General features: G+C 40.5%; 1 protein-coding gene across 7 annotated transcripts; it reads right to left on the reverse strand.

Annotated features, from left to right (window-relative positions):
- Nucleotides 1-710: 710 nt before the first annotated feature.
- On the reverse strand, nucleotides 711-21,597 carry uso1 (USO1 vesicle transport factor). Of its 7 annotated transcripts, XM_085164214.1 has the most exons (27): nucleotides 21,353-21,597; nucleotides 19,707-19,793; nucleotides 19,051-19,115; nucleotides 18,894-18,970; nucleotides 18,581-18,592; nucleotides 18,270-18,323; nucleotides 16,478-16,578; nucleotides 16,285-16,387; nucleotides 16,135-16,190; nucleotides 15,906-16,026; nucleotides 15,598-15,776; nucleotides 15,354-15,494; nucleotides 13,448-13,536; nucleotides 13,206-13,360; nucleotides 12,908-13,113; nucleotides 12,759-12,779; nucleotides 9,186-9,296; nucleotides 8,890-9,008; nucleotides 8,384-8,565; nucleotides 8,160-8,281; nucleotides 7,926-8,064; nucleotides 6,081-6,247; nucleotides 5,505-5,570; nucleotides 4,521-4,619; nucleotides 4,334-4,438; nucleotides 3,993-4,208; nucleotides 711-2,211 (listed from the first exon to the last, which is right to left on the reverse strand). In XM_085164214.1, exons 1-27 carry the CDS (start codon nucleotides 21,416-21,418, stop codon nucleotides 2,137-2,139), a joined length of 2,934 nt encoding a protein of 977 aa, XP_085020340.1. In that variant the 5' UTR covers nucleotides 21,419-21,597; the 3' UTR covers nucleotides 711-2,136. The 7 variants fall into 7 exon arrangements, with proteins under 7 accessions (XP_085020340.1, XP_085020335.1, XP_085020334.1 ...); XM_085164209.1 differs by lacking the exon at nucleotides 18,270-18,323 and having other exon boundaries at nucleotides 4,527-4,619; XM_085164208.1 differs by lacking the exon at nucleotides 18,270-18,323.
- Between the last annotated feature and the right edge of the window lie 516 nt (nucleotides 21,598-22,113).

A 22,113-nucleotide genomic window follows, 5' to 3' on the forward strand; every position in this document is an offset into this window, starting at 1 on the left:
TTACTTTTAACCAGCATGTGCTTCAAGCAAGTTTTAAATTTCCTGTTTTATAGTTTGTTGTCCTTTGTTTCAGGAAAATCAGCCCCGACATGTGACTCTCCACATACTTCTCTGATGTACTGGGCGAAAGAATATATATAATCTTAGAAATAGCCTGCTGGCACCAATTTCTAATATTTCAAGCAACTGTTGTAGAGGCAGGACTTTTAACATTTTAATAATCCTTGTGTATTGCTGTGAAAAAGCATTTTCCTCCTTCCTTCCTAAACTATGATTTAATGTATTGAAGGCGGAAAAGTCCTAATCTAAGTGATTGCTTGATTCAGCAAGACTGACAGTAATCAGGCCCGAGTGTGGTTAGTGAAACCGAACTCAGCTTTCAAAGTTGTGAAAACAGGTGTGGGTCACTATCAGCCAAGGTTGTTGGCTGATAGTGTGCTAACTGAGCAGGGCTGTGTGAAAACATGGGACTGTAGCTAAGGTCCCATTCTGTTTTCAACCATGGTTTAATAACATCAAGTGTGAACTTCTCCCACAAACGTCATCATAAACATGCGTCATGGTGGATTTATGTCAACAGGAATGTGCCATTAAACTGAAGCTTGTTTATTAACGTTTCCAAGGTAACTGGAAATCCAAAAGATTTTCTGATGAAGCTGCTGATTTTCCTCAACCTAATCAAATGCAGTTATGACAAAGCATTATGTATCATTAAGAGTTTGGTGCTTTGTATGTATGGCATTAAACAAGAAGCGACTCCCTGATTCACTAACAGTACATGCACACATATCTGCGAGTAATTCATGCACTGCAACTGAGTCATGGGGTGTACTCAGTCACAGCACTGTATAAAGTACTGTGGATACTTTATTATAATTTAGTTTGCAGTTTCACCAAGCTTTCATTATCAATTTTACTCCAGTCACACCAAGCCAGGCAGGATTTAAACTAAGCAACTAAACTCAGAAAGCATTTCATTTCAAAATATTATATTTGTATTTATTTTTATTCAACAAACATGGTGGTTCCTTCTTTCATGAATCAGGAGAACATGTTTGAAGCATCCAAGATGCAGATTTTATAGTCCACCTGTAGTTTCAGCACGGCGCCCCCACATCATCCCATTGTTAAGCTGTTTCCATATCAGAAATCCTTCTGAACTCTCTTTCACATCTCTTATCGATTCACAAGTTTTTCACCAAGGGAAATGAAAAGTGTTTAGCAGAAGACGCGTGAGGGTACAACAGTTTATTCTCAGTAAATGTACGATGTCCCGCCATGCCTCCTTTTCAGGTTTTAGTGACAGACACTAATCATTTAGTGTTATCAATTTGGCATGAAAACATTTAGCGTGAACTTTTTTTTAAAACACTCGAATTTAAAAAAATCCTAACAGCCAGGTCTTATTATGGATTTAGTAAAATTTAATTTATCTACAATTATTCCTCCATATAGATAGATTCTTTATTCATTTCAATGTCGCTCTTAAAGTGATAAGTTACATAATATCATACAGAAGCTGGATGCCAGTACTGGACAAAAAGTTGCAAAAATATTTGTCTTTTTTGTCTCTTTACATCTTTTTCATCAGTGTTTTGCAGCATATTGCAGAGCAGTCGGTGAAATGGAACAACTGTGATGCTGAACTCGAACTGATCGGGGGGCGAAGTGCAGGTGACGCCAATGCTGCAGGTGCTTGTACTGGTGAGGGCAGCAGTGCAGGATGGGGAAAAATGAGAATGCATTGTGACACATTTTAAATCCGCTTCTGCAAATTCTCCAGATGTGTTAAAATTAACTTAAGGGTTTTTCTGTGATTAGGAACTATGTGACAGTACATTAGAAAAACAAAAAAACTAATAAAATCCATCACAAACTGATGGTGAATGCAGCAGAGATGAATACACTGACATGTTTAAATCTCTCAGCTGTCGCTGAAAATTGAGTTTTTGGAAAGAACATCGTCATCTTGAACTAAAAATGTCCAAAAACTAACACATACATGTGTTGGAGTAAAGAAGAAGACAGCATGGCAGCCCGGACGAGAAACTACTTCCATATTTTAGTCCTACTCAGTTTCTCAGGTGCGTTTCTGCAGAGTCTTTTCTCTCCTTTTTCTCCTTTCACTGATTTTCTCTAGTCCTCATCTTCATCCTCCTCATCATCGTCGTCTGTCTGGTCCCTGGTGTCGAGGTCATCTTCATCTTCCACCTGCAAGGAAAGGGTCACAGTCTAACTAAAGCAGACAGACGAAACAGAACTGAGTGGTTCGCACTTACGTGTTTGCATCTATTCCTCTGTAACTATTAAATAATTACTCACTGCTAAAGCTACCACGACAGCTAACAAGCTTTAATGATACTTAGTCCAAGACTAGACACTAAAATCTTGCTGGTTTTTTTTTGTTTGTTTGTTTGTCAATGAAAAATAAGATGAATGACTAAAAAGAGTCAATTTCAACCCCTATAGGCCACAATCACACAGGCTTTGAGACCACCCAGAAGACACAGGTCACTGGAGACAACCTGTAGTCTCCAACCAGTTGGTGAGCGGTTGCTGTAGGTTGCTCACAGTTGATAGCGGGACAAAAAACAAGAAAACAACCACAGGTGCATAAAGTTAACCAGTGCTGCACCACAGATTGCGGTGGTCGCCCGTAGTTTGCGTGTAATCTGCAAACACTCATGAATTACTTGCATGCAAACTGTGGGCTACTGCAACCTGCTTGCAACGAAAATCAATCACAAGAAGACTGCAGCACCCTCTTTGCAGCCATTTTCACTTGGTGACAGCCAGAAACCACTAGCCAACCAGTCGGTGAATAGATATTTTAGTTACCGCTGTCTCGGCATGTGTGACTGAGGCTGAAGTCTGGTCGTTTTTATTTTGAATTCTCGCTAATCAGAATCAACTCACTGTTCATTTATTTGGATCAGACTGAATAATCTGGGGAAAGTTTAGATCAGACTACATACATACTACACTGGGGTAAAAAAACAAAAAACAAAAAACAAAAAACAAAAAAAACAAGGGACAGTTTGAAATTTTATACTTAATCCAACTTTTTTTTCTCCAGCACTTTCAAATCGTCCATAACTGGCTATCTAATCAAAACTCTCACAACTGAAAAACATATTTAAGCTATTTTAAAAACTGAAATCAAATCAATTTTACACCGACTGTCATAGAGCCACGTCAATATAATGAGATATGTCATAGTTTCAATAACAACACTGTGCTAATTTAATGTCTGTGATACAGGATGTTAGAAACAAGCAGTGTTACCCTGATGTTTGTTCTGTTTTAAGATAGTCCTCTGGAGAATATTCATCAAAGTGCAAACTTTGTCTCGTCACCAGGTGATGGATGAGGACCACAGAGGATTTCAAGATCACTGGATCCTCTCTTTGCAATTAGTTGGCTCATTGTCAGTTCAGCTTGAGACAATTTTCTTTTGGCATAAGAAGGCGTAGGGATAAAGACTTCCAAGAGCCTACAGCTACCTGAGGGGACCTGGTGAACCAAACTCTGACCTGGGATCTCTGCTGGATGTTACTGGTCATCTTTCTTTCCTCTCACTCAAAACTTTTAAAGAAAATTCTCAACCTTACTGCTGGAGGTTGTTGGGGCTGCGTGTTTTACTAGCCTGAGAACAAAACTAGAGGTAACAGGCTGAAACAGCAGCTCCACCTCATGTGGATGTTCATTTTCTCTGTGACACACATTTTCCTGTATGACAATACTAATACAGGGAAGTAATCAGTCCCAGAATCTGCTGGGTGTCCTGTTAACAAAATATTCCTAAAATTAACAAAAATATTCATATTATTTAAATGTGAGGCTATTAGATATTTCATCATTTCTACTGTTGAATTTTACTGGGCTGACCTAATTTCTTCCTTATGTTTGGATAAACGAGGCAGATTGGCAGTAAAAATGAAAACTATACATTTTATACTGGTGATTTTAGAAAATGCTAATAGCTTTTCTACCGTCTCTCCCAGCTCTTTGAGTCTCTTCTTCAGGCTGGTGATCTTCTGGTCTTGGTCTGCCAGCAACATCAGCAGGTCATCCTGCTCCTTCTTGGACTCCTGGACGTCAGTTTGCAGCTTCTCCTTCTCCGTCTGCAGGATGGCCACCGTGCTCGTAGTTGAATCCAGCCGCGTTTCCAGCTCCGCCCGGCTCTCTGACAGGTTCTTTACCTCTGCCTGAGCCGCAGAGGAGACGGGAGAGAGAGAGAGATAATATATGAGAAGTCCAAGCTGAATGCAGTATGAAAACATTACGATAAATGAGGGTCAAGCGATTTAGAGGATCACATATTCTCACACACCTTTAGTCTCTCCATCTCAGACGTCTGCGCTCCCAGCCTGCTCTCCAGTTCAGCCATCTTTGCAGCATCTAATGAGCTGTCACTAGAGGGGAGTGTGTCAGAGGACTGAGAGAAGCCAGAGAAAGGTTCATTAGTTTTAAACAACTTCAGCAAATCTATGTCAAATTGATCTTCTCATGATTTTTACCCTTACTTCAGCTCTTCTGAGCAGGTCTTGTCTCTCCATCTTCAGCTGGCCGATTTCTGTTGACTGGGACTGAACTTGACTTCTTAAAGCCTCCAGTTCCTGCAACACAGCACACATTCAGCACAGGTACAAAATACTAACACCGGATCTGATTAATGCCTCCAGATTAACTCTGGTGACATATATAATTCTTATTGTGAGAGACATGAAAATAAGGTGATCCTAGGCAAGGCAAGTTTATTTGTATAGCACAATTCAACAACAAGGTGATCCAAAGTGCTTTACAGAGACATTAGAAACAAAAACAATGATTTAAAATTGATTACAACAAACAAACAAACAAACAAACAAACAAACAAACCAGTATATAAAATCAAAAATCAAAACAGATAAAATCAGAACAGTAGATAAAATCGGTAGTTAAAATGTAAGTTTTGAAATTTAAGCTTAAGTGCGGATTTGGTGCTTTATTTAAATGCAACTGAGAACAGGTGAGTCTTCAACCTGGATTTAAATAAACTGAGTGTTTCAGCTGATCTGAGGCTTTCTGGGAGTTTGTTCCAGATATAAGGAGCATAAAAGCTGAATGCAGTTTCTCCGTGTCTGGTTCTGACTCTGGGAATTGATAAAAGACCAGATCCAGATGTACAAAGTCTGTGTCCCAGAAGTCCATCCTGTCCTAAAACCACTAATACTCTACAGCAAGCTGTAGCGCTGCACTTCCTGAGAGGTTCTTTAGGCTTGAGTCACACCCTCTTGCATACATGTAAACATCATAAATCATCTTGAATATTTATGTCAATAAAAGTGAAAATAAAATGGTACACTTAAAGATTTACCTCTCTGTTAGGCACAAGAGTAATTTGAACACTTATTTAGTGACAAAACAAGCATTTGCCTCATGCGCTTAACCTTTTGAAACATTTTTAGCAAACAGGGGGTTCAAAGGAAAAGCAGAGACAGGTGTGAAGTGATGAATCCCACCTGGAGCAGCTCTGTGTTGTCTGATCCTCCTGCTGGACCCTCTGCTGTCTGTGCAGCTCCCAATTTCTACAGTTACACAGAGTTAAAACATTATGCAGTCACTTTTACTCCAGATACAATATGTAACTGTGCGATTAACCCAAACACAGACATGAAGCAGTTTTTAGAAGCTCCCATATCCAGATATGTCGGAAAGTTTAAAAGTAAAGGTTTCTTTGTGTCTTTGGTTTGCATGTTTATAGTTGCAGTAGTGTTTTCTGGTTGATCTTCGTCTTCTAATTTATTCTACAGGTGTGGTTTAAACATTATAATGATATAATAAGTGTTTATTCTAAAATAAGACATAGAAAGCAATGTATCAGTCCAAATCAATTGATTAATCTCTGGTGGTTGTATAGAGTCCACATTGCTCCCCCGTGTGTCAGTCAGCTGTTTGGAGGACTGTTTTGCCTACAGTTGTTTTACACTAACAAACGCATCAAAACAGCTTTAAAACATCTCTCTGGAATCAGCCCCCAGAACAACAATGCCAGTACACACAGACTTAAAAAGAAAAGAAAAAAAAAAGATACTAACCAGGCTGCTGATGAGAGCATCTTTGTCACCAAGTTGTGTTTGAAGTAGCGAGTGCTGTTTGCGGAGCTCCTCCACCTCCTCTCTGAGCTGGGTCAGCTCTTCTGTTTGCAGCCCGTTCACCTGAGAGCCGTCTCCCTGGCTGTTGGACTGACCCTGGTTCTCTTTAGCTGACGTTTGAGCACAAACACTCAGTTTAAGTGTTAACAACAGCAATACTGATGCTGATGTTATCCCTAAATCTACAATCCTGAGCTGATTTAGGCTCAATCACGCTGGAGTAAAAATGGGATAGCAACCTTCTTGTGAGTAGAAGGAGGGGGACGCTTGGTGGTTTACTGGTGACTGCATTGAAATTTTTGCATTTAGCAACCAACTGCTAGTAGTTGCAGCAACTATCTGGCCATTGTGACCACTGTTAATCCAAAGGTTAAAGCAGCCTGTCCCCAAACAATCATGGCCTAATTTGGACTGACTGTAAACATTCTTAGACAGATTGACAAAGGTTTGGAAATAACTGTCATCTAATTTATGAAACAGACCACTTACTAACACTTTGCAATCAATTTGACTCTGTGCTCAAGTCAGTCTCTCTGCAATATGGGACAAGTCAGCTACATCAGAGCAGGGTAGGTGAGCCTATGTCATCCATCCACCCTCTTCAGCTTATCCAAGTAAGGGTCACAGGGGGAGTCTTTCCCAGGTACCTTAGGGCGACAGGAAGGGTACACTCTGTACGAGTCACCAGTCTGTCGCAGGGCTAACACAGAGAGACTCGCACACTCACATTCACACCTATGGGAAATTTATAATCACTAGTTAACCTAACCCCACTAACTGCATGACGTTGGACCACTGGAGAAATCCAGAGTACCCAGAACCCAGCATGGGCATAATTTTGCAGTTAAATCGCCGTCCTGCAGCAGCTACATCACCATTTGTGAATAAACCTCTGAATTTCAGTCTCATATCTACGAGGTTCTGGCTGAACTCTGATTCTAAGTAACAGGCTAGAGATACTCAGCTTTTACATGTCTTTGAGCTACTTTGCTTTGATAGCAAAGAGTTTAGGCAGTTTATTTGGGTTTGTGTCTTCATGGTTTTGTCTCTGTCATTTTGCCTAAGAAACATTTGCATTCGCTGTCATCCTTGTTAGTTTAGTACAGATTGGAAACAGGAAAAATTGGCTACTATGTGATCTAAGAACAGAAACCTACAAGTATCTCTTGAGGCGACTAATTTGTCTCACACTTGTTTAATGCCACACAAACTTGCATATAAGGAAATGTAAAAAACAGCATCATTTTTCTCCTGTAATAACTTTTTGGTTTTAAAAACTATTTCTCAATGACTTCTGAAAGTGATGCAAGCAATATGGAAGACTGTATTATAGGAATATAGCACAGATTTTAATCACAGGTATGACACTCACACGCTTGACAGCCTCACTGTGATGACAAGACTGCATGAAATCACGACACACTGTCTGTTGTGTGCTAAGAAAGTGCTACAGAGTTCTAAAAGCACAAAATTTCACTTTAACATTTTGTTTATGAAACAAAGTAAATTGCTCCTATGAAACGTGGCTGTGTGCGTGACGGTCTCGCACAATTTGATATAAAACAGTATCTGGGGATGTTGCTGCACATCCCTGTCGCTCTATTATCTGAGCGAGGCAGTAAAAGCTTAATGTGCCCGCCGGAATGAGGTTGATAGGATTAAAAATCGTGCATGTCAGTCCCTCATTTCTCATTCATTATGAGAAAATGTATTTTAAATGAACTAAATCTCTATATTTTATGTATCTAAAGTCACACCACACACACACAGCCGATGAGGTGCACCCACCTAATTTCAGCTTGAGGATGTTGTACTGGTCTTTGTGCTGCTGGATCTGCGACTGCTGCTGGGTGATTGTAGCCTGCAGCTGTTCATTCTGGGAGGTCATGGATGCCACCTGCTCCTTCAGCTCCTGAAGCTGAGCGTCCTGAGGATCATGTGATCAAAATCAATCTGTCAGCAGGAGAGTACATCAAACTGAACAAACACAACATGTAACAAAATGATAATGGTGTTATTTACCTGCTCTCTGATCAGCTCTTTATACTGAGTCACAATGTTGTCGTGCTGCTCTAATGTCTTCTTCACCTCCTCTTCCTTCTTCTCCTCCTCGCTAGACTTGTGAACTGCTTTGGTTATCACTCCTGTGGAAAAGTAGGGAGAGGAACATAACTCGTTAGGCCAACTGAAACTCTGCAATAGTTCTCTTAAACTGTTCGTGTTACGATGAATGTGACGGGACTGACCTTCCAGTTCTTTGACCAGCTTGGTAAACTCATGATCGAACAACATCTGCTCTGGAGACGGGAAGACGGGCTGCGGCTTCTGAGCCGCCCGCGAATACAGTTCATGTTTGGTGATGAAGCACAGCTTCTCTACAAAGTTTTCCTTTCCGATCCGCTTCTCGATGAGCTGCTTTAGCTTCTCTCTGAAGAGGAGAGAGCACAGTAGCTTTGTCACTATATTAAACAGATTTTTTTGTTTTAATTTGTCAAATCAGTGGACAAAGACACCACATTTAAACAATGTACCTCTCATTTAAACACTTTAGATACACAAATGATGGCTATATAGCAGCTGAAATGATGAAAATCTGATTTGTGAAATGCATGTAATCTATATTTTTTTACTTATCACCATAATAATGTGTTTGCTTGTGTGTATACTGAGTATTGTTGTCATTCTGTCACCAAAAAATTTAGGTAAACCTAGTTATAGCATGCACATGTTTGAGTGAGTGAAAGAGATTTACTTGGTATAGTTTTCCAGCGAGTTGTCGTTATAATAGATGCAGATGCCGAGAAGCAGCGCACACAGGCCCTGCACCAGCCTCTCGTCCTCCCCCAGGTTCTCTGAGATCTGAGCGGTCAGCTACAAGAGTCAGTGTCAAGGACTCATCCAAGTAAAGCTGCACATTTTAAGTAAGACTGAATGAGAGGTTTTAACCTAAACACAAAATCAAACTGAATAAAAGAAAAAAGCATAATAAATAACTTGTTTACGAGGCATTAAGAACCCTATGAAGTAGTAAAACTGACAAAAGGATACAAAAGGAACATTTTCTTGATTGTGCAGAAAGTGTGTAACGGCAATCGGACAGTTGCTGATCCATGTACACAGCAGCATGAGGAGGCCCACCCTGGTCTGCACTTTACTGCCCTGCAGAGAAAAACAACAAGACAGAAGAAGAGTCAATGTGTTTCTGTACAGTGACAGTGACACAAAAACACGATGCTACACGACAAAAAACACAGAAAACAGAGTCAGACTGAATCCTCGTCACATTTAAACGCGACTGGGAATAGTTTACTGGTTGGATACAGATTACTTAACCAATTAATGTATCTAGTAAGCAGCCATTTCATCAAAGCATGAGCGGAGTATAGATGTTAGCTCTAAAATGGTAAATTACATTAAAAAAGAAGCATCGGATTTGCTGGTACATAGCAACAATTAAGTATCCCTATCAGTGGAAATGGCGAAGTTAAAACAATGCATGTCCTTTTCTGGTCAATAAAAATAAGGAAATGGTTAAAGTAATCCTTCAACACATGTCATACATTAGTGGTTAATGAGGTTATCATAAGGCCAGTCAAAACAAAAACATTCAGATATTTAGACTGAGGTTAGATTTATCAGAGCAAGCAATCCTGTGATAATTACTAAAAAAAATGTAAATAAATAAAATAACTACATCATCAACATTAAAATCAGTTTGCAATCAATTATTTTCAAAGCAAAGTGAAACTGCAATGGAAACTTTATCCCATTTCCAGCTGTCAGCACATGCAAAGCAAACCCCGCTAAATGTGCTTTTCAGGATTTTTTTTTTAATGACATAAATTATTTCATTATTATTAAAACAGCTTAAAGATCTTTAAAAGAGCTCAATGTGGATTTTCTTCCTTCTTTATAAAAAACGTCCCTCAAATGCGCACATTTATGGGAAACTGATGCCAGCGAGTGGATATGTCATCTCTATCACTGAAAGGAAGACAGGATATTTTTCATGGAGTTGGAACGTGAGATGATGAAAAACAACAGTGTGACGCGGTACGGAGATGAGCAAAAACCTGTTAAGTTTAAATTGTGGCTTAAGACTGCCAATCAACTGGTGCATTAACACTTAACGCTCGACATGCTTTTAAGAAAGGAGCTCTCTGAGTAAGCAGTGAAGGTGTGGATAAAAACTAATCAGCATTCAAAACTATAAAAACTTACAAAAATCACCTTTTCAGCTTTTGTCTCCAAATGTGACGCAATGCAAAATAAATAAAATGAAGAGGAAAACAAAAGAAAAGACAATGACCACCACAGGCATCAACTGAGCACACATTGGCCTGGTCTCTACAAAGACGTCATATGTCTGTGTGTGGGGGGCACAGATGACCATTAACACTTGAGACATTGCTGAAATTGACTTATGTAAAGCAAATGCTGTGTGACACAGCTTCATAATAAAAAATAATCTTAGAGGAAACATTTCCACTTCTGTATCTCTTCCAGGAAACCACCAACACAACACATTACATCAAGGCACAGCTATCCAGTTACAACTGCCTAATGGGCTGCACTGCTGCCAGCCTGAGACTGGAAGTCAGAAGAGGTGTGGCTCGTATGAATGTGTGTTTTTAACACAAAGCTGCACACTGCATATGCCTGACACATTTCAGGGGGAAAAAAAGACATCTTCTTCACAAGTATGACCCACTGTCAGAGATCTTAATTCTGTTCTAGACAATCGGTGACAAAAATGTGTTCGCTACCTAGAATCCAAATCACATATGCAGATTTTAGTAAACAATGGACGCCCCACACAAGCAGTCGGCAACCAGTCGGCAACCACTGGCTGCTAGGGAAAAGGTGTATTTGTCAACTGGATGGCAAGTTGTTGCTGGTTGTTTCTGTGAAATTGTTTACTAAAGCATCATTACCACAATCCTAGAAAATAATCAGTTACCCCCCAGCCAGGACACCCCCCCCCCAAAAAAATAAAATAAAAATATTTATTCCACAATAGGTTGGTGAGTAGCAGCTGAGAGGCACTTTAGGGCAAACTAGTCATAAAGAGGTATGAAGACTGATTTAGACTCCTGCACAAAATCTATGTTGTAACCAGAAAACCCTCTTAACCCTTTGCTGCACTCTTTCACATCACTGAGTAGTTTGGGTACATCAGCTGCCTTGATCCGATGTGTAGTTAGATTTCTCGGGAGGTACACGTCAGCTTACATGGAAGGTTACAGTGTAGGTTTACAACGGGGTTTCCGGTTTGTAAGTTATGACAGATTTTCTGCAGAAGTCTACATGATGAAGCATAACAGTCCTGTACTGATAACCTCCTTTGGTCACTAGCAATGCCACTGTAACTTGTCAGCAAGCAATTAGGTTAGTCGATGATGGCCTTCAAGCCTGAGTGACTGAAGCCTTAGCCACTTTACACTTGAGCACAATCCTGGATTTGTGGTTCCATCTCACCCACACTTATGAACAAGACCCTGAGATACTTGAATAACACTAAAATGGGAAAGCCAACCTGCAGGAGTGCCCTCTACAGTTTTTAAACGGAGCACCAGGGCCCACCAGACAGCGCATGCTCATACCAGCTGCCTTAGTTGAACAGTTTTCACATGTTCGTCAGGCTGGATATCAGGTAATGGAGGTTGGATGCAAATGTCCGTCGCAGACACATAACAATGTGGCTCTTGCACAAACTACCTAACCACACTGAGGATTTTCATTAGCGATAATAATTCTGAAACATGAAATAATTTCACTTTCTCTTTTGCAGGAGGTGACCGTCAAGCTCTTGGTAGGAAACTTGAGCACACCATCAAGGCTTAGAGGTTGTGAGTATCCAAAGACCAACCTCAGGCCTCAAGCAATAGGAGCTCAAAGTACGTTTACCTTTATCAAGTTGTTTCACAACAGATAAGTACCAGCAGTAATTTGGAGCCTTTCAGCAGCATGAAGTTAGTTTTTAAATCTGTTTTGGTACCAAGGTTATGTTTTACAAGGCCTCTTTGATCCCATTATTTGGGATTTCCAGTTCAGAAATATCTGAACCCAAAGGAAGACATAAAAATCATACACAGTCCTATAAATCATCTGCCAGTTTTGCTGTGCGCCATATAAAAATACAGGACAAAAAGCAGTGACAGTCACTCACTTGAACAGGAGAAGGCCCAAAAGTTGCTGCAGTACTCACTTCCTGAACAAACAGATAAGGGCTTGCAGCACAGCAAACAAAGTTCAAAGTTTAAAGTAGGTGTCAGGATGATAGCACCAGAGATAAACGATTAAAAACAGCCAATGTGTCCCTTTTCTCTGAACCTCTCTCGGGTGTCCACTTGTGTACTTCCCCACAAGCCCCTGGTGAAAACACTGACAGCAACTACATCTTACAGGTGTGTGAGGAGGAGTTCACTTGTGTGTCACCCTAATGAGGTAGCGCTGGGTCAAAGCTTTCAGTTAGGGACAAAGATCGGGTAGTAAAGAGTTATAAGGAAGCAAGATCCCCCAACAAGTGGGCCAACAAGACCCCTACTACAACTGCCAAGCCAAAAACATAACACAGACAGGTGCCACCCAAACACTCACACACAGGTACACTTTACTCACCCGCCGGACGATCTTATCACCCTGCAAAACCACAATAATGTGACACTGTTCTCTTCACTGTGATCGACAATAGTGCTGTTTTAAGAAACCTATGGCAAACAGAGACACACAGCCTATCAGCACGCTCCTCTGTATCATCATTGCCCTACCTGGGACAGGATGTTGGTGCACTGCTGCAGCAGAGACACAGGGGGCTTGCCCAGGCTGGTGGCAAGCTGAACCCTCAGCAGCTGCTCTTTCTGGGTGAGGTTGTCCTGCAGGGCATGAGCTAAGGCCACAGCAGCACACCAGTTTGAAAGAGAGTCTGCTGAGAACAGGCCTCCACACAGCAGCTGTCCTGCAGAGATGGAATTGGCTGAAAGGCAGAAAAAAGTGAGCTATTAAGCACTTAAAACAGTGTGAACCATCACATGTTATTTATTTACAGGACCTGAAACTGTTACTGACCATCAATGGTGGAGGGCAGCAGTGTAGCAACTATCTCCCCCTGGCCTTTCTGGTTTTTATAGAGGAAACACTGAAAACAGTAAAGGACCGCACAGCGAAGCACAAATGGTTGTCTCTCATTTACCATGGACATGAGCAGCACCACAATGGCTGGTCTGTGGGGACATGAAGAAGAGAGGTCACCATAGGATTTAGATGGATAAAGGCGATTTAACAGGTCAGTCCACTGGTTGTGTTTTTACCTTGGTGGGTTTGACGGAGCGTTGACAGAAGCAAAATAGTCCTGGTTGACCTGAGAGCCTCTGATGACCTCTGAAACTGTGTTGATGGTCTGAAAGAAAGCATCCAAATCAAAGTCACGATCATTAATCTGCATAAGCTCACTGCTGAGCAACAAAAATTCTCTTTTTTCAGCTTTGTTACTCTAAGTATCATGACATATCAAACCAGTTTCCATGTCTAAGTGTCTTCTGCGATGCACGAAGCTCCCATCTTTTTAATTTGATGCATTTTTTTTCCCAAATGTCAATCTGGACCTTTCTAGATTTTAATTAGCCCCATACACGGGCATGTCTTTAAGCTTTAGAAACTCCCAGTGTACCCTAAAGTCTCTGGGCTCAGAGTATCCCAGACACAACATATAAATCACCGTCTGGCCGACCAAGATTTCAGTGTGGACATTGATCTTAGGATAATAACTATTTGTCAGCAAACAATTCACGCCACACCACTGCTATCCTCATTGTGGATGGGATCCTCCCAGCGCTCTTGTCCGAAGTCATTTTAATTTTTGGTTTTCTTCCTCCAATATGATTACATTTGTCTATCAATGAGTCACCCGCTTTACTTTAGTGACCGACCCAAAACATAACATGTTTTTCAGGAGAATTTAAACCCTTGTCCTAAATGCAGCTGTGCTGATGCATGACATGAAGGAAAGTATTGGACCACACCTCTTACTGTCTGAGGTGGTAGTCTGTAGCACGGGGTCCCCACAAGGAACAGTACTCGCCCCTTTCCTCTTCACCCTGTACACTGCGGACTTCAGTTATAACACGGACACTTGCTATCTCCAGAAGTTCTCAGACGACACCGCCATTGTGGGTCGGGTGTCGGAGGGAAATGAACTGGAATACAGGGGGTCATCAAATACTTCGTCAGCTGGTGCGAACAGAACCATCTTTGCATCAATGCCAGCAAGACGAAGGAGCTGGTGATTGACTTCAGCAAAAAGCCAGCCCCTATTACACCAGTGAACATCCAGGGTTTGGACATTGAAACAGTGGAGGAGTATAAATACCTGGGTGTTCACCTCAACAACAAACTGGACTGGTCCACAAACACAAATGCACTTTACAAAAGGATCTAGAGTCGTCTCCACCTGCTACGGCGGCTGAGATCCTTCGGGGTGAACAGGCCACTCCTAAGGAAATTTTACGACACTGTGGTGGCGTCTGCTATTTTCTATGCTGTGGTCTGCTGGAGTGGTGGAATGGCAGAGAGGGACAGGAGGAACCGCAACAAACTGGTCAGGAGGGTCGGCTCTGTCCTGGATTCTCCACTGAAGTCCATCGAGCAGGTTGGGGAGGAGAGGATGTTGTCTAAGCTAACATCCATCACGGACAGTCCCTGCATGAGATTGCGCTCGTTCAGCAGTAGACTTTTACACCCAGAGTGTAGGAAGGAGCACTACCGCAGGTACATTCTTACCAGCAGCTGTCAGACTCTATAATGCAACTTAACATTCTTTTGGTCATCTTACTCACCAGCTTGTTTGTTTACTGTACATTTTATACATGTCGCCGTACAATTTTTCTATACATATTCTGTACATTGTTACCTGTACATACCTGTACATACAAACTTCGGCTGCTTATGTTTATAGGACCAACTTGTGTCTTCCTTTTATATTTTATTTTCCCTTGCTGTAAGAGCTCTGTAACACCGAAATTTCTCATCCGTGGGATAATAAAGGTTTATTCTATTCTATTCTATTCTCTTTGAATTGATGTGTTTAGGTTCCACTGCCATTGCTGTATAAACCATACAAACATAAATGTTAGGACCTCACTGAATTCGAATGTGATACGTTTTAACTAACTAAATGGCTAATGGTCTCAGACTTAATGAGGGGGTTGTTGTGATTACCTCAGTGAGGATGTCTGCAGGGACACCAGTGGCCATGAGGATGGTGCACAGCTGCTGCAGTAGGCCACACTGGAACATGGACTTCTGACAGCTGGCTGTAGCTCCAGGAGAGTTAACTGGAGACACCATGACTCGCACCAGCTGGGATTACAACATTATTTAACAGTTATTTAAGAGTTTTAACAAATAATATTCTGCTGTTTTTAATTAGTACTTAGATCAAGACAATAATTAGACATATTACCTGCAGCATGAGATGAAGGTTTGTGACCTTCTGTGCAGACCAACCAGAGTTATCGTCACCAACCTCGAACCAGGGCTTCATTCTCTGGATGTAGGAGCCTTCTTTAAAGAAGTTCTGGTTGGAGCTGTTGTTCTTTAGCAGGTTGAGGAGAAGAAGCAGACAATCCTCTACCACAATACCTGCACACAAGAAAGAGGACAGATGTCAGGATATATCACAAGCCAAAAAAAACCAAAAACCCACTGTGTTTAGAGAAAAGAGGTAGGAGCGTATTGTTCAGTAACAATTCTGTGTAAAAATCCATTTACCTCCATCGCTGCTGCCTTCTTCTGTGATGATATCTAGGAGGCGCTCAAACGCATTCTCAAATGCCACAATTTTCTGAATGGCAGCGTTGCCTTTAGTCAGCTGTTGAAGTAGCAACAAGCCCTGATGGTGGCAGAAAACAAAATGTCACAGACTCAAACAGACCTCTACTCAACGCTCAGTTTCAAAGGGGTTCAAATACAGTGTAATACAAAACGTAAGTGTGCTTACATCATTGCGAATTACTTCTCTGGAGTCTGCCAGCAGGTCCATCAATCTGGAAACACCTGTGAGAGTAAACGGAAACAAAAAATGTTGCTGTTAAAGCGATAAATTCCCGACGTGACAAAGTTTGATATCATGCAGAGATAAGAAACTCACCCATGGGGCTGACCAGGATAATACCCTGGATCTGTGGACCCTGGTTCTTCAGCAGAGCAGTCAGCAGCTTCACTCCGGGCCACCGTACATGAAAGTCAAACTCCTAAAAATGCAGAAAAGCATCAGATGGGGGGAGGTCAGGAAAAATTTTACAATACAGAGTTTCTGCTGCTGGATCAAAACCACTCGGTACCTCCAGCAGAGTGAGGAGCAGGGTTACGTGCTCAGGATCCTGGACGAACGTGTCTGTAAACTGGAGGCCGAGGTCGTCTGCCTGCTTCTGTGCGTTCTCATCTGTGAAGCGAGATTGAAAAATGAGTCACCGTCTCAGGAGTCATCCATGTAGTGTGTGGACCCAGCTGGTTTGTTCATATAAATCAGCCTGAGCAACACAGCAGTGAAGCTCACATGTATAACTTCAATTACCAATGACAAGCGACTTTACAGGTACCATGAGAATGCGAGACGCGCTCAGGGTGACAAATGTGAACAAACCAGGAAGACAAGAGAGGCTACACACAGGAGAGGACAGCAGGGTTACCGCCAAAGGAAGTGTATTCTAAGCCCACAGTGATAAACAGTTAATTAGGGATGAGTGCAGCACTTTAAAGCAAAGAACTAAAAATAAATGGATGCTTTTCCCAGCTAAGGATCCATTACCGAGATTACAAAAAGAGTGTTCTTGTCTACTTTTAGTGGTATGACTTTATGCAAACAGCTATTGCCACAAACAGACTCGATAAAAGCTTCTACCCACAGGTCCTCATATATGCCTCCTGACTGAAAAATTGATGATTCACTCCCACTTTTAACTGTAGTAGAGCAGGTCGCTATATGCTGCTCTGACTCCATTTTGCACTATACTGATATATATATATAGATAGATATATATATAGATATATCTATATATAGATATATATATATATATATCTATATATAGATATATCTATATATATATCTATATATATATATATATATATATATATATATATATATATATATATATATATCTATATATATATATCTATATATATCTATATATATATCTATATCTATATCTATATCTATATATATATATATATATATATATATATATATATATATATATATATACATACACACACACACACATTTATTTATTTTTTCCTCCATGTTATACATTTTAGATTTTAGCTGCTAAACTATTTTTCATTCTTCCTGCAACACTAACAATGGAGATCATTGATTAACATTAATTAACTGAGATAAACTTATCTTAGTTAATTAATTAGTTAATATACATTCAATTTCAAGGTGGAGCGCCTGCAGACAATTACTTAACACTTTAGCTTCTTGCAGCTTATTGTTTTGGTTTCCCTTGGTCCATCTTTACTGGTTTATTTTGTGTCATTGCTCTAAACAAAGTTTTCAGCACCAGTTGGCTGTTGTGTTTAATGAAAATGCTCTGAAAAACCACAACGCATACTACCTGACAGCAGAAAGACACAGAGACAGGCTGCTGATGGCAATTGAAACCAAATCAGAGCTAAAAAGTAAATCACTACTGCCAGGTAGATAGAAATCTCTCTAGTTTTGCATAAAGCATAAGACTTATTGGTCAAGGTGGACTAAACAAACAGTTAGTGTAGGTTTAGATGAAAACGGTGTCCCTCTCAACCCAAAGATCCAAATACAGACGTATTAGATTAAAATAAAAACGCTTTCTAAAAAAATAATAATAATTTGGTATAATTAGTATTGGTATAACAACAACAACAGTGCAAAATTACTGAGGTATTAAAATGTGATGTGAGGGAAAAAAGGGAAAAAAGGAAAAAAAAAACAAAACAGCCAGAAGATGGGGCATAATGAAGCATTAGTGAAGCATTCTTGTCAACACCAAAGTGCCTTCCTGTTTATTTTCTGGTGCCCTCTAATTTTAGTGAAGTTAGTTATAACTAGTTAGCACTAAAGCTACTGCAAAAAGGCACAGTTTGAGTACTGACCAGGCACAGACACATTCTTATGCTTCCCTGAGACAGGGAGAGGGGCTACTGCGTCTGCGAGTGCAGGAAGGAAGAGAAGTTCAACGCCTTACCCAAAAGCTAGCATTCATTCCAAGTCTAGCATCAGCTAACAGAGACTTGTTAACCCATGCCATGACAACACCATTTTCATTTATCAGCTTATTTTAATCTTTGCAGGGAATACATTTAAAATGTGCTCTTTTTCAATAACCAAACAAAGGGGACTGTGTGATTCCTAAGTGCCGTTGGTGTTAGAGGGGTTGGCATCATGCACAGTCAAAGAGTTTTACCTTCTGATTCATCTGTAGGTTAAAACATGGAAGAGAAGAGAGAGACGAGAGTCTTTAAATAAAGCAGTCATCATCAGTGTATAGAAGAAGGGAATGCAAACTGACAGCTTTCCATGTTTAACATGAACTGAACTCATTTACACTTGCAAAACAAACATGGGTTTTAAGTCAGATCAAACCATTTACAGAAGCCTCACAATGAGGAGGAATTCATTTCAATATAGTTAAAAACGTCTTTAGATCAGAGGTTTTATCTTCCAGTTATGAATTCAAGTTAAATTACATATTTTTTTAAGGATGTGGGGTGTAATACCTTGTTCTTCCTCCTCATCATTGCAGATGACGTTGTAAAGCGTATCCAAAGCATAGCCGAGGATTTCAGAGTCAGATCTGTTGCATTTGGGAGACAAACATAAGCATGTTTACTGAGCTGTAATCCACAAGCATTACAAGTATGAGTATTAACATACCTGTCAGTCTGTAGTATGTTAATCAAGTGATCCATTGCCTGTGTTCCAACTTCCATTCGATATTTCTAGAAAACATTTAAAAAATGCTCATAGGATTGGTATTGCAACCAGAACCTAAAATAAAGGAATTTTAGTCAATATGCACAAAGAAAAGTTAGAAATATTTTGGATTTCTGTGGTATTTCTTATGAAATACAGGAAACCTGCACATCTATCTGTGTAGCAGACCAGGACTAACACCCATGTGTGTTAACGTGAAACCCTGTGCCTCTTAAACCCCTTATTCAAGCTCGATAAACTCATTACTCATGGTTGACAGTGCAGCTAATGGCAAAACTGTCCATGAACAGAAGTGACTTGGTGGAGGTCAGAGATGAGTTCATTTTAATCAGTAGAATGTGACAAACAAGACCTTTATCCAAGGCTACTGGTGGCACGTTTGTTGCAGTGAGACACAGCAGAAAACGTGTGCAGACTGCTTTATGTACATGATGTTAGTGCAGTGATTTCAACTCAAAGTTTCACAGCTCTTCTCTTAAATAGTTGCACTAAAACTTTCAAGAAATTACAATTTTTCAAGGCAAGTTAGGATCCATTTAACTAGCAACTGACTGCATACAGCTTCAGGCCCTTTTAGTTCTCTACTTATACTTTACCTTGGAGAGGGACTTAAGAGCACGGACAGCATCTCTCCGATCTTCTAGGAGCGTGGAGGAGGCAACTCGATCGCACAGCTTCTGGATCTGTTAACGGACATATTATTTTTTAACTATTATTGCAATGCTTGTTGATAATTTCTGTAATTTTATGTCTCTGAAATTGAGAGAATTTTTGGAATGTTTTAAAGAGCTGTGATTTCCAAGTCCCAATGGTTCTGTGGTGGCGTTGTGAGGAGAAGAAGCAAAAAAACCCAAAACAAAACAAAATATTGTACATAATTACATTTAGCACACACAGACAGCTGACAAATTAAAGGAAAAAACACTAGTATTTCTGAACCCTTTCAAGTTTTGAAATATTTTGTTTTAATCCAACACCATCTGACAGCTTGTGTCTTAATGTGCACCTTGGTCACTTCAGTAAGATTTACGTATCACTTATGAAAAGGCGTGTGAAGTGTGAATGCACGATGTCTCCTGCATCTCAAGCTGCTTAGCTCTTATTACTAAGATGATGAGTCAACACATGTTTAATGCAAACTGCCATGAAATTAAAGTCAACTGTGACAGTGTGATAAAGTGTCTAAGTTGTCTAAAATGAGATCTGGCTGATTGCAAAGGCCACAGAAAATGACTTGCATCACTCTAATACTCAAACCATTCAGTAATCCTTCATGTCACCCTGGAAGACACCACTCCCATCATGGGACGAAGGTGACAACTTTGTATTGATTTGCCGAGACAAAGGGGACAAGTGGACCCAACCCACCCCCAAAAAAGGCCCACCAGATGCACTTATTGTAGGGAGGTTTACTGCTTTCACTTTCATACAGGTCCTATTCCAAAAGCAAAAGCAAAATGTGGCTGGAATCGCAGGTCTAAAAGTGCACTGCAGCATGGGATGTCGGCAAGTCAACAGTAAATTAATTTAACAGCTCTGATCACAGAAAGAGCAGTAACAAGGTGGGGGGGACAGAATTTGAGAAGGTTTCTGTTCAAGTGTTTTGTGCATTCTCCCTGAGCAGTCACTATACAAAGAACTGATTATATGTGGTTGTCTGCTGCAATCTCAGCAATGTGTCAGGAGATTCCTGCATGGAACACTATGCATGGCTGTCATCAGCTGAAGTACAAAATATCCAGTTATTTTTTTGGTGCTTTTAAACCAATTGATTAGCAGGCAATCAGTACTAAAGATAATAGTTCGCTGCCGCCCTACGTACACGACGAGGTCCATTTTTATGTTGTACACTAGCTCATTTTACAAGATCACACCAATATGTTCAGTAGATTTACAGATTAAAGTTAATCAAAACAAAACTCTGACGTGTAAACAGCTGACAGTCCTAACGGGCTGATCCTTGGTGTCCGTGTCTTTCATGGATTTCTCCATTCATTGTGGCTTCACAGCAGGTTACACACACTGACAGATTAGCCACCTTAGCTCATTAGCCCTCTAACTAGCTCGCTGTCAGTCATTCGCCAAGTGAAAGGTATCTTCACACATTCTCTTAGGTGTTTGTTATGTGACGGAGCAAAAAATAACTAGTTTAAAAACACAACTCTATCCCCCTGTTCTCAGTTTGTACGGCGCACAGCGGAGAAACGTAAGCTAGCCGCTGCTAGCCAAGGTGCTTTCCTACCGTCTCCGCTCCGGACGGCTGCGGCCCGGCTGCCTGCCCACTTATCACTCCTCTGAAGAAGTTCATTTCGGTGCCGTATTCAGAGCCTCTCTTTCTTCACAAAACACCCCTCTGCCGCCTCTCACTGCGCTCAGTATAATAGACACGTAAGAGAGTACACAATGATATATTTTTTTACACTGTGTACACTGACCTACCCCGGAACACTAACGTTTGAGCACTGCGCATGCTCGCAAACGTGGCGATACGTGGCTCAGCAGCAGACCACCAGCCGGTTATTTAAAGGGCAAGAAAACTAATGATTATGCTCTGTGATAGGCAATACATTGATAAAATAAACAATTATCAATTAAACCTATCATTAGAGGTTTAAAGTTTTCAACTCTCACACACTGTTCAAGTAAAATTTAACCCGTTCGAGTGGAGCATAATGTGTCATTTAGTGCTAAAAAACACAAAGAATACAAATGTCTCTAAAATGTATACTGTTGTACAGGAGCTACAATCCTTTATACACTGAGTTTGTTCTGAATTAAATTTGATCTGTAACTATCCAGGTGGATTTTAGATCATTGTGCCAGTGGGCATCAAATCAAGAGAAATTGTTGATTTCTCAACAATTGTAACAATACAATTGTAATCTTGAAACTGTAAACTGTTGTTTCTGTGTATATATAGTAGCGATTATGTATGATGCACATAAGGAAAAGAGGTCATACAGAGGTCAGAGGCTGCCTTGACAGATACAAGATGTGTATTAG

This window comes from Neolamprologus multifasciatus, chromosome 6 (genome assembly GCF_963576455.1).
Source record: "Neolamprologus multifasciatus chromosome 6, fNeoMul1.2, whole genome shotgun sequence".
Classification (NCBI taxonomy): domain Eukaryota; kingdom Metazoa; phylum Chordata; class Actinopteri; order Cichliformes; family Cichlidae; genus Neolamprologus; species Neolamprologus multifasciatus.

What these genes read in the sequence shown, in the direction of transcription:
- uso1 (XM_085164214.1), bottom strand. Translation starts at nt 21,418, where the DNA reads ATGAACTTCTTCAGAGGAGTGATAAGTGGGCAGGCAGCCGGGCCGCAG. An exon ending in CTGCAGACATCCTCACTGAG is followed by an intron (nt 13,537 to 15,353) that starts GTAATCACAACA and finishes GCTTTCTTTCAG; the next exon opens with ACCATCAACACAGTTTCAGA. An exon ending in GTGATAAGATCGTCCGGCGG is followed by an intron (nt 9,297 to 12,758) that starts GTGAGTAAAGTG and finishes TTTTCTCTGCAG; the next exon opens with GGCAGTAAAGTGCAGACCAG.